The 14,798-nt window shown below is 49.4% G+C and overlaps 1 protein-coding gene across 14 annotated transcripts in view; it reads left to right on the top strand.

Moving 5' to 3' along the window:
• Window positions 1-14,798, top strand: part of CELF2 (CUGBP Elav-like family member 2) — a 577,777-nt gene that overhangs the window by 534,949 nt on the left and 28,030 nt on the right. For 13 of the 14 annotated variants that reach the window (XM_088844190.1, XM_055427360.2, XM_088844198.1 and 10 more), the window contains one exon: window positions 7,603-7,737. The exons of the other annotated variant lie outside the window; for it this stretch is intronic. In XM_088844190.1, the coding sequence (XP_088700316.1) occupies window positions 7,603-7,737 (135 nt within the window). The remainder of the gene's footprint in view (window positions 1-7,602; window positions 7,738-14,798) is intronic. 14 annotated transcript variants of the gene reach the window in all.

Here is a 14,798-nt window from a genome sequence, read left to right as displayed (position 1 = left end):
GGACAGGGCGCCCTGTCACTCTTCATTAGGCTGTGAGCCCGTGGCTCACCAGCTCAGATCAGGATGTTGGCATCTGTGCACCGCGCACTCATTTATCAATGGAGGGTATCTGGGAGTTGCTTCAGAAGGTGTGTGGAGCAGATGGCTAATTTAAAGTCAGTTTGTAAATGCACTCGGCCTTCCAAAATGCCCCTTTCTCGAACCTTCGGTGTGAAATTCAGCAGCAAGGCTGCCCAGGCTGTGCAGTCAAAGGCGGAGTGTCCCATTGTCTGCTGTCACCTTGAGTAGTGAGGACTGGGGATGGGGTGTCAGGGTTCTTCTGCTTCGCCATTTCTGTAACGAGTGCCCTTCATTCCTATGGAAAATCAGGAAGCATTATGGTATTTTTTGTTCAACCAAGTTCTGGGGCCCCCGGCTCTTTCATCATCTCCCCAAAGTAGGGCTTTTCTCTCCATCAGTCACCTAAATCCATCCTAGAAAGTGGAGGGGTCATAGGGGTCCCTCCGTGGAAGAAGTTTCCCCCAGGCACTGAATTGTGGGAGGGGGCCCCTCTTCCCCATTTCCCTAAAACCTTCAAGTCCTTCCCCTCCTCCCTCACCTGGGAATTCCCCTGAATCGCTGCTCTGAGAGGGTGTGGCCTCCTCTCAGTGGCATTTGTGGACTGTTTGGGGGCTGCTGGCGAGTGAGTACATTTATAAATTGGCAGGTGCAAATTTACCTTCTGCATACAGTCCCAATGAAACTTAAGGGAAATGCCTGGTCTTTGAATTAAGAAATTTGACTTTAGCTGGACGTCTAAGCCACAAACCGTTCAATAAACTAATAGCAGTATCTTTAAGAATGACTTGTAAAAAAATAAAAGATAAGAAACAAAACAAAAAAAGAAGAATGAGTTGTGGAAGGTTTGGAGTCAGCGAGCGGGTACGGCGTTCTGCGTGTTACACATGAGTGTGGTTCTGACATACACGGTGGAAACAGCATGAAGAAACCAAAAGGTGTCTCATCGCAGACGCCTCCTGCGCTCACAGCGCCTGTAAGCAAGTGAGGCTGTGGAGGGGTGAGAGCAGTGCTCAGTCGCTTCAGTCGTGTCCGACTCTTTGCGACCCCATGGACTGTAGCCTGCCAGGCCCCTCTGTCCATGGGATTCTCCAGGCAAGGACACTGGAGCGGGTGGCCATTTTCTCCGCCAGGGCATCTTCCCGGCCCAGAGGTTGAACTTGTATCTCTTACGTCTCCTGCATTGGTAGGTGGGTTCTTTACCGCTAGAACCACCTGGGAGGACCCACATCCATGTCCTCCAGGGCTGGAGAGCCGACTCCAGGTGGGAGACTCAAGGACTGCAGCCGAGAGCACCATCCACACACGGTGAATGTCATCTCGGAAAGCAGTGATATATGTTGTGAACAGCTCTGAAGACAGAAGGGTCTGTCCTCCAGGAAACTGAGGTCTCACCACAGTCTAGAATGTCTCATCTGAATGAGTAACCATTTTCTGTTTGAGGGGAAAATAAAGCTGGAAAAGAAAAATAAACAGAAAAACAAAACAACAACAAAAACTAGGTGACAAGTTTCTAAAGTAGTAACATTGATAAAATCAAATGAGACATCAACTATATACTTCTTTGTCTAAAAAAATAAATTTCCTTTCAAATTAAAAGTAACTTCAGAAGTGTTTTATGATTTTATGAAAGGGAACCTTTCCAAAATCTGAAATTTAAAAAGCAGAGAATATAACAGTAAGGCTGAAATCTTTATAAGCTGACTGCTTTTATGTGCATCCTTTTTATATTTTGTGCATCCTTCAAGTTGATTGATTTTACTCTCCCTCTTATCACTTGTGATAAAAATTTGTCCATTTCCCACTCAAACTGTGGTACTTTTTCCATGAATTTCTGAAATCTCCATAACCTGGGATCTGAGTTCAGGCCAAGAGTCTGGATTTTTCCAGAAAAGAAAGAATAAGGGGAAACTGGTTTTTCAGTCTTTCGTTTCTTTATAACAACGATCATCTGAAAAAAGCATCGTGTTAGAAAAACAAGGGTAGTATTTATTACACCAGCTTGTTTTTCATAAAGCACCTGGAAATAGTCCTGGGGTTCATCCTCACACTTTCCAGCACATGACAGAGAAAACCACCACCTGTTACTATGGAACAGCTGGAAAAACTGAAGTACGAAAAGAACAAGGAAGTGGTGTTACATGGATTGGGATCAGCACTCCCACAGGCAGCAGCTGTATGGCATAGGGACTCTCAGCCTCCCATTCTACAAGTGGGACGACTGAGGGTGAGCAGACTTGCCCGGAGCCAGCAAGGGAAGAAATGGCGGATCCACATTTCAAACTGGCCTGAGCTCCCTGTCACCTCCCCGCCCACAGCCGTCACTCAGCGCACTGCGCTTCCAGAAATCCAGGTATGTTATCACTCAGACGAGTGAAGAGACCAACTAAGAAGCAAATCTGAGCGTCAGTGAACAACGCACAAGAACCCCAAAACTGCTCCAAGAGAAGCAATCCAGTGTTGGCCGCAGGAAAACCTCCTCCTTTCATTCTGGACAGCATCACAAATTTATTAGGGGGTGGTTTTCTGCTAGGGGAAATATTTTTCCAGGGTAGGGGGGGCTTGTTAGTAAGAAATTGCAGAGGTTATGAAGCGGCGGCTGAAGAAGAGGATCTGATGACAGACAAAGGGAAAACTGCTTCACTTGACTTCCAAAGTTCAGAAGCGTGTAGTAATTCGCTTTCTGAATCTCTGGCCTAAGTTTCCAAAGTCAGAGGGAAATCATAGCAGGCAAGTGTCTGCCTGAAAGAACCACATAGCAACTGCTGTACTGGTCAGAGATCCAGCTCAGAGCAAAGACGGTCTCAGCGTATCTGTGACGAGCGGAGAAGAGGGAAGACTTTGGCCAAAACTGAACCTCGCATTGGGGACACACTTGGGAGGTGTGCAGACTGGACCCACAGAGGCCCCAGGTTCTTCCCAGAGACCAGCCTCCCCTCCTCCACATCCCACACTCCCTGCTAATAGTCCTTATGAGAATGCTCCATAACCACCCATCTGTCACTTTCTAACAGACCTGATTGGCAAGCACTGGTAACAACTGACATCTGTTCTCGCTTATTGAAATGCAGATTTATGGTAATTGCTCTGAACAATAAGACACAGAATTACCTAAGGTGAACATTCAATTAAATTTTCATGCCCTTCTCCTTATAATTTTTTTTTTTAAAAACCTTCAGTTTCAAGTAGGCACAGTGTGCATCTCTTCGGTACATACTTTACTCATTTGGAGAAGGGTTGTCTTTTCCAGAGTAATGAGGGAAAAGTTGAACCCCTGTATGCCCGACTTTTTTTTTTTCCTGGCCATCTCAATCTTGGCACGTTGTTGGATTTCCTAAAACTTATCTCAATGTTTTGCATTTCTCGTCGCTCAGATTATTTGCCCCTGGTTTGAGGGATGCCCACCCGAGCAGAGTGCTTTGTGAGGTTGAAAGGGAGTGGTTCTCTTCTCAGGGAAGAGCTGTTTCCCAACCAGAGCATCACCTCGCTCCCCCCACCCAACCCCCGCCCTGGCCACCCCTCCCCCACCCCATGCCCTTTGAGGATTTCTGTGTTGGGGGAGCGGAGATGAGACAGGCCCTGGGGGTTGGAGAAAGGAGCTGAGAAGGACGGGACAGGGTGTGCTTACACACACACACACACACACACAGAGAAAGAAAATGATGGAGAAAGAACCACACGTGCATTCAACGTCAGCAGAAGCAACACGCCCTTTCAGACAGCCGGAGCGGGGACGGGGTGGCCAGGACTGACTGTCCTTCGGGGGCTGAGCCTGCGGCAGCTGGAGGTCTTGAAAGATGCTGGTACCGGGAAGTCTGTGCCGTTCACCAGGCAGGGGACGGAGCTCGGGGTGTGTCCCCTCGGAGCCTTCCTAGCTGGGGTCCGAGGCCTTTACCAGCAGCAGTGGGGCCGCCAGGCCCCCAAGCCCCTGCCCTGAATGGGAGGGGAGATGTCCAAACTGCAGAAGAGACCCTCTGGTCACGGGAGCGCCAGGGGCAAGAAGAGCCAGAGTGTCCGTCCCCGGGGCCCTGCACGTCTGCTGTGAAGACAGCACGATCCTGCCCTACAGGTGTCCAGGGCCCTCCCCGCACCCCGCATGTCCCTGCAACGTGCCGGTGCCAGCCGTGCTCATGCTCGGAAGGCCCAGGCGTGGGGCCGGGGTGTCCTCGCCGGAAGGCTTTCTCGCCAGAGGGACAGCCTGGGGAACAGACCTCGGGCCTCTGCCTGGCCGGACAGAAGGACACTGTGCAGGAAACAGGTTCCTCTGTTGCCCCCGGGAGGTGGACAGGAGCGCCCATGACACCCCCCCACCCCGTGCCCACTGCCCTTCCTAGGGGGCATGGCCCCTGCCCTGTGTCAGCCAGCAGCTCCGATGTTCTCAGAGAATCTTTGGGTGGTTTTGTTTTCTTTCGTTGGCTTGACTGTATGTACATCGTGGTTCAGGGTGGGGGTGCGCGGGTTGGGGGTAGCTGTGTTCTTTGATCCATTCTCTGCACTGTTATTCCTGAGCTCAGATTTCTCGATTCCTCCCAATCGCTGTCGCCAAGCCCAGGGCCGTTGGATGGTTTTCTACGAGGACTCGCAGCCCTTTTAGGACATTTCATGAGAATGAGCTTCTGAGTCCGAGTCTTATTTCCAGAAACAGAATTTCCCCCAGTCCCTGGCTCCCCTCCGCTTGGATGGGAGGCTTAGTTCTCGGCCAGGGGCCCGGGGTCTGCCCTGTCGTGGCCGCGTGAGCAGCTGGCGAGCTGGGCAGCGCCTGCAGGTCCTTCTGCATCTGCTTCTCTCCGCCTAACCCACCTCCTCGCCCCAAACCCTCTGATGCTGGGGTCGCGACGACCCTCCTCCCCACCTGCATCTCTGCTCTGCTAGGGTCCATGTTCTCCTGCTCCATAGCAGTCAGTGGTTGAACAGAGCTGGCCGCTCCCAGTGTGGCGCCCCAGGACCTGGCCCTCACAGTGGAGGCAGGGCCGCCCCTCGGGGTGAGGGGGGAAGGGGACACTCAGGGAGGACAGGGGGACACAGAACCCGAGGATGGTCAGCTGGACTCCAGGGCAACGCCGAGTGTTGGTGAGTGAGAGGAAGAAAACGCACAGACCTAATAAATATAGAATGGATTAATTAACGATTGAGGGAAATAGTCAATATTTGAAGCTGTTGTAAATACTGAAGAATGAAGAACAAGAAAAACCTCTTTGGGTCTGTAGACAATGCTGTTTATAGCAGCGTGGGAACATTTCATGCTGTTGGTTGCCCTGTCCATTCATCTCCCGTGGCCCCATTCTTCACCTGCTGTGAATGAACATGGCTGTGTGTGTGTGTAGGTGGACTTGAAAGCAAATAAGACAACAGCCCTGTCCTCAAGGAGCTTAGTGTCTAGTCGTGGAGGTCAGCAGTCCGTGTGTGTGATGTGGAAGCAGGTGGTGGTGAATGCATCAGGGGTTAGATAGCGAGCCAGAGGATGACAGGTAACGAGCAAAGGTGCCGTTGGACACGGCCGGTCAGCCACCCGCTGAGGGGCAGAGCCTCAGTGTCGGGAGGGTCCGCAAGGCTCTGACCCGGAGGAGGAGGCTGAGCTCCTCCACCCCAGCACTGGGCCGCGGTTCTACAGCGCGGGTCAGAGCAGGCATCCTGGGAAACGCAGGCTGAGGAGGGTGCTCAGCTGAGGGTTAGCCGTGGCCAGATGTGCGGACTGTGACATCGGTGCTAAACCGTTCTCCCGTGTGCATGGCCATCTGTCCGTGCCGGTGTCTGGTCATCTTCTTTACATCCTGAGCACGTTAGAGGGGCCGTGGGGACCAGGCGGGTCCGTGCTGGAGCGCCTCATCCTCCCCTGCAGCATCCCCCCAAGCCCAGCCTCTAGGCACACAAGCCAGAGTGTGGTCAGCTGCTTTCAGGAGCCACGCCCAGGGGACCCCAGGGAGGTCTCTGCTCAGTTCATGTTCCCCCAGATCCATTTTCCTCAGGCAAACCTGAAGACATAGGCCCTGCGCTTTCCCTTCGCAGGGTCCCGTCAGCACCACCCTGCCTGACCCCTGACCCGACGCAGGGACAGAGCTTTGTCCCCAGTGGCACGTGCTCGATGGAGCAACGTTTTCACAGTCGCAGGATGCCACCGGTGCCTTGTCCTATTCCCAGCATCCCCAGGACCTATGTGGGTTTGCAAAACAGGTTCTGGCTTTCTCCCTAAGCCACCAGGGCTGGATGCCTCTTGGAAGGAGCCTGAGTATCACTGTGCAAAATGAGAACCCAGATCACAGTATGGACCTGAGGAACTCTTTCCTGAGTAGGATTAAGTCCTGACGAAGGCACCTGGGGTGGAGGAGCAGGGTAGGTAAATGAGCCTGGCATCCGGGCTCTGAGTCCAGCTGAGGCCGCCGGCTCCACACAGTGGCTGAGGGCTTCCAGCAGGCATGCTCCTAGAATGTTCTCTTGCCCCTCCTCCATCTCCCATCCCCCAGCCCAGTCGTCAGGCCACTGTCTGAAAAGCGGGTTGGATTCACTGTGTAGACATGTATCGAATGCCTAGATTTGAGACATGAGAAAAAGGTAAAATTAGGCTGATAACTTCATTATCGTTCTGTGCAAACTTGCACTGTATGAGGAAAGAACTGCTGTTGCCCGCTTCTCAAATGTACATGATGGAGAAATGAATCATGGAGAAAAGACTGAGTGTAGAGACTCTTTGAGCCTCTGGGGACTCAGGCATGGAGTCTGTGCCTGGCCAGTCCCCCCAGACCTGTCAGCAGAGTTTTGTTTCTCTCCATTCTTTTCTTGATTTTCATTAGCCCGGTAATTTCATTCTAGTTAAAAGTAGTTCCTCTTTGAGATACAAATATGTTTAAAATACAAATATTGCAAATCACGGCACTGCCATTTTTCTTCATTCTTTTCCTCAGCAAATGTTATTTGAGTTCCCGAATAAACCGAGAGAGAGAAGTTTGGGGGTCTATAATGACAGTGACAGTCACAGTAGTTGCTGATAATTTGGGGGCTTATGTCATGCCAGTTACTGTGCTGAGTCACTTTTCATGCACTGAGTTATTTAATCTGCACAACCACATGAGGGAGGAGGTAAGTAACTGTTACTACTCATTCAGGAAGCAAGAGTCAGAGAGGTTAAGAAATCTGTCCAGAGTCACATAACTTACAGATCCAGGAAGACAGATCAGGGTAACTTCAGAGCAATAAAGCGTCACTTCTTCTGTCACACCCCGAATGCACACCTGTCGAGTTTAAGGATGGAGAGTGTACCCTGAAGCCCTCCCTCCAGGTGGCAGTCTCGAGGCGGAAGGCCCTGCTGTGCGTGGTCCAGTGGAAACCTCTCGCTTGTCTTTCGTGCTGAGCTGCGTCACCCAGGAGGGGGACAGGGTCCTGGGCAGAAGGTTCTGGGCTGGGACAGGACATGTGGTACCGCACGAGTCCTCAGGGCGGCTGGGTGAGTGTGCCAGCCCCGGGGCCCTCTGTGCTCATCACCTGCCCTCTCTTTTGGGAAATGGGCAAAGTGGGCCTGCTGCTGACGCGCCCTCTCTCTCCCCCCTGCAGGCATGAATGCTTTACAGTTACAGAACCTGGCCACGCTGGCGGCGGCTGCAGCCGCAGCCCAGACCTCAGCCACCACCACCAATGCAAACCCTCTGTCCACCACGAGCAGCGCCCTGGGAGCTCTCACCAGTCCCGGTAAGGGGTTGTCCTGCTGCTGGGAGACCGGACGCGGGGGGCAGTGCCAGGTGCAGGGTGGACATGCCCAGACCCCACTAGGCATCAGACTTAGTTACCTCTTTGTCTTTTTAACATATCTTTATTGAAACAGAGTTGATTTACAACGTTGTGTTCATTTCCGCTGCACAGCAAAGTGACTCGGTTATACATATGCCGACATTCTTTTTTATATTCTTTTCCATGACGGATTATGCCTGGATTTTGAATATAGTTCCCTGTGCTGTACAGGAGGACCGCATTGTTTATCCATTCTATACAAAATAGTTTGCATCTGCTAATTCCAAGCTCAGTTCATTCCTCCCCTACTCCCCAGCTGGTCTGTTTCTGTCTCACAGGTAAGTTCACTTATGCCATAATTTAGATTCCACATAGAAGTGATGCCATGTGGTGTCTGTCTGTCTTACCTCCCTTAGTACGATAATCTCTAGTTGCATCTTGTCTGACTTGCTACACTTGGTATGATAATCTCTAGTTGATACTGCTGCAGATGGCTTTTTTTTTTAATCGCCGAGTACTATTCTGTTGTATACATGCACCACATCTTGTTTATCCATTCAGCTGTCAGTGGGCATTTAGGCTGTTTCTGTGTCTTGGCTACTATGAATAGTGCTGTTACGAACATAGGTGTGCAGTTACCCTTTAAAGAAACAAAAGTTTGAGCATGTGCATTTATATCTTCCAAGGATAAAATGAGAAGAAAAGCTTTGTGAGGGAATTCTCACACATTCCTTTTGTTTGAAAATTGTGCCGTCCCTTCCATCCTGGTGAAGTTGCCCAGTGACGAGGCGCCTCAGTCCCTCAGGGATGCTCTTTTCTCCTGCTTTTGTGGTTGCTGTTTGTTTTTAGCAATTTAAGAATTCCCTGTTAAAACTCAAAACCCCGAATCATCATCTGTGATATTTCACACCAGCTTCATCCTTTACTTTTGGGTTTCAGCATGGAGGTCCAGAGGGGACCATCTTTGTTGCTCCTCTGTGGTCACCTTCTGGGCCGTGTCATTTAAAGTGAGGTTTTCTTTCCCCCCCCACTTAGAAATTCTGTTGCCTTATTCAAAGGCAGATGCTGTTTTCTTTTTCATATGAGCCAGACCAAATGTGGTTGCTTAGACACCAGGATTTGTTTTTTAAAAAGTGTTTTGCTGGCTTGCCTTCCTCTCTGGGTTTTCTGGGCCTTGCTGGATGATCTCACCTTCTGCTCTGGTACGCGGAGGCGCTGGCCTGGACAGCCTCCAGGCCCCTTTCTAACTAACAACCCCACGGCCCTCTATTGGCCTTTCCCAAAAGACGAGCTAACTGGCCCCACACTTCTCTGTAACAGTGCAGGGTTTTCCCCTAGAAGAATAGAGAAGGAATGCCACCGTGGCCAGTAGACCAGTCTTCTTCAGGCAGCTGCCTTCAGGGAGCAGAGACGCCCCACAGCCCTGTTCTGTTTACTGAACACCGCGTTTCTGACTCATTTCCCTCTGAGTTCAGTGTTGACGGAGAAACTTAAGAGATGTTGAGGAAAGGCTGGACAGTGTATCCATCACCTCATCTCAGAGCGACAGCATGTGGGACGTTGCCTTCATTCTTGAAATGTCTTCAAAACCATACCATGACAACATGTGGGCCCCATTCCACACAACAGATAACACTGCTGAAAAGCCAACTTTGTACGTTTTTCACGAGATTAAGCTATAACTAATGCGAAACATAAACTGGTTATTTAAATATAGCCTTTTAAAGAAATATGCGTTTTTGACATAGTGTATTCCCCCTTATGAAAATAACAGTGGTTTTTGTTGTTTTTTTTTCTTAAAAACACAAGTATTTGACCTCACTAGTGTCCTTGTGTTAGAAATTAGACTGAAGAGTGTTTTGCTAAATCAGAAAAATAAGAATTAACCATCTCGGGACTTCCCTGACAGTCCAGTGGCTAAGACTCTGTGCTTCCACTGCAAGGGGTGCTGGTCTGACCCCTCGTCAGGGAACTAAGATCTTGCATGCTGTGAGGTCAAAAAAAGAAAGAAACATCTCCCTGTGAGGACTGTGAAAAGATTATATTAAAACAGCAGTCTGAACACCTGAAACTAATACAATATTAAAATTTTTGCCCCAATAAAATTTTTTTTAAAAAAATACTGTATATGGTTTTATATATATGAACCATTTGTCAGCATTTTTAACTGATATTTTTAACTATATTTTGTTTGGAGTGAAAAAACTAAACACTTCTCAAGATCTGAGGGGTGTTGTATTTGTTTATATAAAAAGGAAAAGGATTAGGTCTTTTTTTTTTTTTTTTTAAGAGAAAACACTATTAACTTTAATTTGGCAGAAGTAGATGATTGTAATTTTTCCAACCATGGCTGACTCCCTTGTATTGAGAGTAAAAAGAAGAGACTGACCACATCATTGGTAATAAGGTAGGGGAAAAAGAACACTTTTTCCCATAAAGACTCTTCCTTACATGGCAAGGAGGCAGTCTGCTGTTTGGTTCACCAGGCTTTAAAGAGTTTAACATTGTCACTACAGTGAAATTATTCTCCTGTTCCAGAAGTGACCATTATCATAAATGGACATTTTGGTGAAGGGTATGTGGCCTGTTGTTTGCTTGGGAAGCTTCATTGAACTTTATGAAAATATATTCTTCCATTGTGATAGCTGGGTGGGAATGTGCCTTGGTTCCAGGGAATCAGAATTAATATTCCAACATTTTGTTCTTTAGTAGAAGACTCGTGGGTTTAAGAAGCCAAGTGCAAAAGCGTCTGCCAGCTGATCAGTGTTGATACTGTAACTGATAGCTAGTGCTTTCAAGTGACTGTAGCCTTAGGCACTGGCCTGGGTGCTGGGGACACGCCAGGAGCAGGACGCACTCCCGCCCCGGGGGCCTCCTGTCTGTTGGAGGAATTCGGACAGGGAGCAGTCGCAGGTGCCATGTGTATGCCAGGCAAGCGCTGTGAAGAGGGCCCAGGCAGAATCAGACGGAGAGAGGGGATGGAAGGAGGCTTTCCCCTTCTGAAAAGTGGCGTTTGAGCAGAAACCGGAGGAGGGTGATGGAAGCATGGAGATGATCTGGGGCAGGGGTGTCCAGGCAGAGGACTGAGCAGGAACAGGCTACGAGGAGGAGGACTGGCGTGACGCCATCCTGAGGAAGCAGTGAGAGGTGAGGTCCATGTCTGCGGATCCACATTCATTCCATCCAGTACGGTCAGGAACGCGAGGACGTGGTGACCTTCTTAAAATGCAGAGCCCTCGAACAGCCTAGGAAGGTGGCCAGAATATTTAAGGAAACTTGAAACATACTTGGCCATTTTCAGCTTTTTTCCTGAGACCTGAATGAAAGGGAAAATGTGTCCTGAGATGTATTTTCTTTCTTCCAACCCCAGCCAGGCATCCTTCCCCTTGCTCTTCACATGGCGTCCAGCCTGACCAGAAATCCTGCCAAGCCTGTGTCAGGGTGATGGGTTTCTCTCTTCTGAGCAGAGCTTTGCATAAGAGCCGAAAATGTTTCATTAGAGTCCTGAAATGTGGGCAGCAGAAACAATTTAAATGTACATTTCAATTATTTATCTTAAGTGTAACTAAAAAAATCTGGTGTTTAAGTGAAAGTAAATTATTTGTCTAATTTCCATCAGGGACTCTTCAAAGTCACAGAAAACATGGTTAGTAACAATTCATGACTCTCCACTTCATCACAGCAATTTCCCAGGAAATAAAAGGGATGGAGTGCTAGTCCCAAGGCCAGTGTGTTTTTTGGGTTTTTTTTTTAATAATAATAATAAAAAACAGGGCTTCCTGTTGAACCATGCATAACCAGCCAGTCCATTCAAACTGAAAACAGAGCTTCATCATACCAGCCTGCCCAGGTCTTCGTTCACCTGTTCTTGAGACACCTCTTGTCCTTCAGACAAATCCATCTCGAAGTACAGGGACAGCTCAGCACCCCCAAACTATTCATTTTTAACAATTGTAAATTCAGTTCTGTACACCCAGGAACAAACTCCCTACAGCATTATTATAAATGATTTTAAACAGTCTATGCTTTAAAACATGAAAGATTAAACATTATTTTTTTGTAAAAAAAAAAAAAGATCCCCTTAGGCAATAAATATAGGTTTCTTTGACTCCTGGCCTTGCAATAAACATGAAAATAGTCCCAGTTGCCCATGGTTAGAATAAGTGTTTCATTCTGTTATCAGATGGTAAGGAATAAAATTAGAAATTAAATCAGGAAAGAATAAACACCAGGTAAATGCATTATGCCTTTTATGAGTTTCTTATGGGTCGTTTGAAGCCTGATTTAATCGTGTTTCTTGTCTTTTATTTTGGTATGATAATTTTTTCCTTTTGTTTACTACCGTCTCCTATGTAGTTAATTAATTCTTGGGTCATTTCTTCTTACCCCATCTCGAACCTGTTGTTGAGGCATGAGTCTCGGTATTGGTAGAAAGGGATAAATTGTCTGTAAGGCATGTGACTGCGTCTTAAAGAAAGATATTAATATCTGCCCAACTTGTGGATCTGTTGCCTTGGCCTGGTGGTTTTGAGAGTGTGGACACAAGCGTCAGCATTACCACTTGCGAGCATTCCTCTGGCGTTTTCTGTCCAAAACATAACATTGTGTACATTATCCTACTGAGCTTCTATTTTCTTTCTTTTTTAAAAAGATGTTTTAAATTTCTCTAATTCTTCTGTAAGTGCACTCCTAAGTGCACACTTCAGGATAACAGATCGTTTCTTTCAAGGGTAAAGGGGATTTTGAAATGCTTGGGCACATTCTCCCATTCCCACCATTGGCTTTCCCCTGAGTTTTTGTTGTGAAGTCTCCATTCCGTTCCGTCGCTCAGTCGTGTCCGACTCTTTGCGACCCCGTGGACTGTAGCCCACCAGGCTTCTCTGTCCATGGGATTCTCCAGGCAAGAATACTGGAGTGGGTTACTGTTTCCTTCTCCAGGGGATCTTCCCGACCCAGGGATCGAACCCGGGTCTCCCGCATTGGAGGCAGACGCTTTAACCTCTGAGCCACCAGGGAAGCCCGTTGTGAAGTCTAGGCAGCGTCTTTTCCCACCTCGGAGACATGGCCTCCTCCTCAGAGGCCGCAACAGACACCGCATCCCAGGGACAGGGGGACGCTTCCTTGCGGACTCCTCGAGGGAAACTAATCTCATGTCCCCTTGAGATTCAGACCTGCCCTGGCTCCTCACATAAGAAGGGCCGGTGAGTGGTGTGTCATCCGCCAGCGTCACCAGGCTGGCTGGGTGGTGGGGACTCAGAAGTCATCCTCTGAGCCATCCCAGAGCCCTTCAGTGTCACGAGAGGCTTCCTCCCCTCCTTCCCCCAAGGGTCCTCACACGTGTATCACACGAGAGCTCGCCTCGTGAGAAGAGGTGGATTCCCAGGCTGATTTAACCTGAATTCCCCAGCCTTCTGCTTGGCCAGGCAAGTCCATGAGAAGGGGTTGGACCTGCGCTGCCCCTCCGGTCCATCGCATGCAAGGGACAGTCGGTGAAGCCTGGAGGGACAGGAGAGAGGGACAGACAGACAGCAGGCTCTGGGAGAGGCCGTACCTCAGGCTGCTGCGGTGAAGCCACAACCTCGGGAAGACTAAAGCCAGCCATTCTTCCACAAACCTGTTCTAGCCGCATGGAGACATCCTCTTTCTCTCGTTGACCCATCCTTAGCCCCTGCAGGGACCTTCTCAGCCAGCCTGTGGTCCACTGTCCTTAATCAGTCACCGTGTCCAGTCGGTTCTCTGTGTTTTCCTCCAACACCCACACACACCGCTGGCTGAAGCGCCCTTGTCCTCGCGCAGTCTCTTCGTAGCGCTGAGCTGACACTTGGAAAGCTGCCCGGCCCAGGGGGTGGCAATCCTTACAGTCCTCCCCTTTGCTGAAGAGCTTGACTTTCTGCCTGTCTGACCCTGGGTGTGCAGATGCACCCCGTTGTGCATTCGTAGAGCTGTGGCTTCGCTTGGGACTTGCTCTTGCTTTGTTTGGGGTGTACATCCTCAGTATCTGAGATAGGGGCTTTCGTTCCCTGCTTTAGCGGCTCTGGAGACCATGCTCTGTCCATGATTCAGCATAAACGTTGCCTTGCACGGTCCCAGGCATTGTGTAGCGGGGCCCTTGTGGGCGTGTGTGAGCTCAGAGGCGTGTCTGCTGCACAACACAAGCACTCAGTGAGACCCTTCCCCCCACCCGACCCCAGACTCTCCCCACCGCTGTCTGACATAATTTGGGATCACCGCTGCCACTGGTAAAAGCATGTATAGATCGCTTGTGTTTTGTATTAGATGAAAAAGCAACAACACTTTTAGTCACAACTTCTCATAAGTTTATGACCTAAGGTCTGTGCTTTAAGACTTAAAAGCAGCAAAATATAAATGCTACTTTCGTAGGTGGCTTAGTCCCATAAACTGGATGCAGTGGCCACATGCCCAAAACAAGCAGGATGCCCCAACCTGGACTCTTCCAGTGGAAAAGCGGGAATCAGATAAGGTCCACAGTGTGAGATACAGGAGCAATCCTGCCTTAACGGGTGACTTTTAACAGGAGAGTCAGCACTGGAGCCAGAACTTTAAGATGAGTTAAGGTTTCAGAGGTAGAAATGGAAGATTTATCCGATGTGTCAGGTGTGACAAAATACAGAAAAGGCATTCAGTCAGCAGATGGAAATCCATCTCCCTTTTCACCAGCGTGAGATAGACTGGAAATAGGAAGCAGGCAGGCAGGGAGCCCTGGAAGCCGTGGCTGAGAAGCTGGGACTTCCTCTTGCAGGCGGTGAAGAGCCAGGTGAGGACCCTGAGCGCAGGGGTGTCAGCGGGCTCGGGTGCCGACGGGATGTGAGGGAGGAGGGAAAGAGGTGCGGACGCAAGTGTGGGGACCAGTGGTGCAGCATCTCCACTAGTGGACAGAGGGCAGTCGGGGGCAGGCGGAGCTTGCTGCGAAAGGTGCTCTGTACTCACGCGTGTTGAGCGGCGGCACACGTGAACTGGTTCAGTTCAGTTCAGTCGCTCAGTCGTGTCCGACTCTCCGCAAC

The sequence above is a fragment of the Moschus berezovskii genome, chromosome 15 (genome assembly GCF_049115385.1).
Source record: "Moschus berezovskii isolate FMDL1 chromosome 15, NW_MosBer_1.0, whole genome shotgun sequence".
Classification (NCBI taxonomy): Eukaryota; Metazoa; Chordata; class Mammalia; order Artiodactyla; family Moschidae; genus Moschus; species Moschus berezovskii.
Note: the sequence above shows the minus strand (reverse complement) of the source record. Positions and strands in the feature narration are given on the sequence as shown.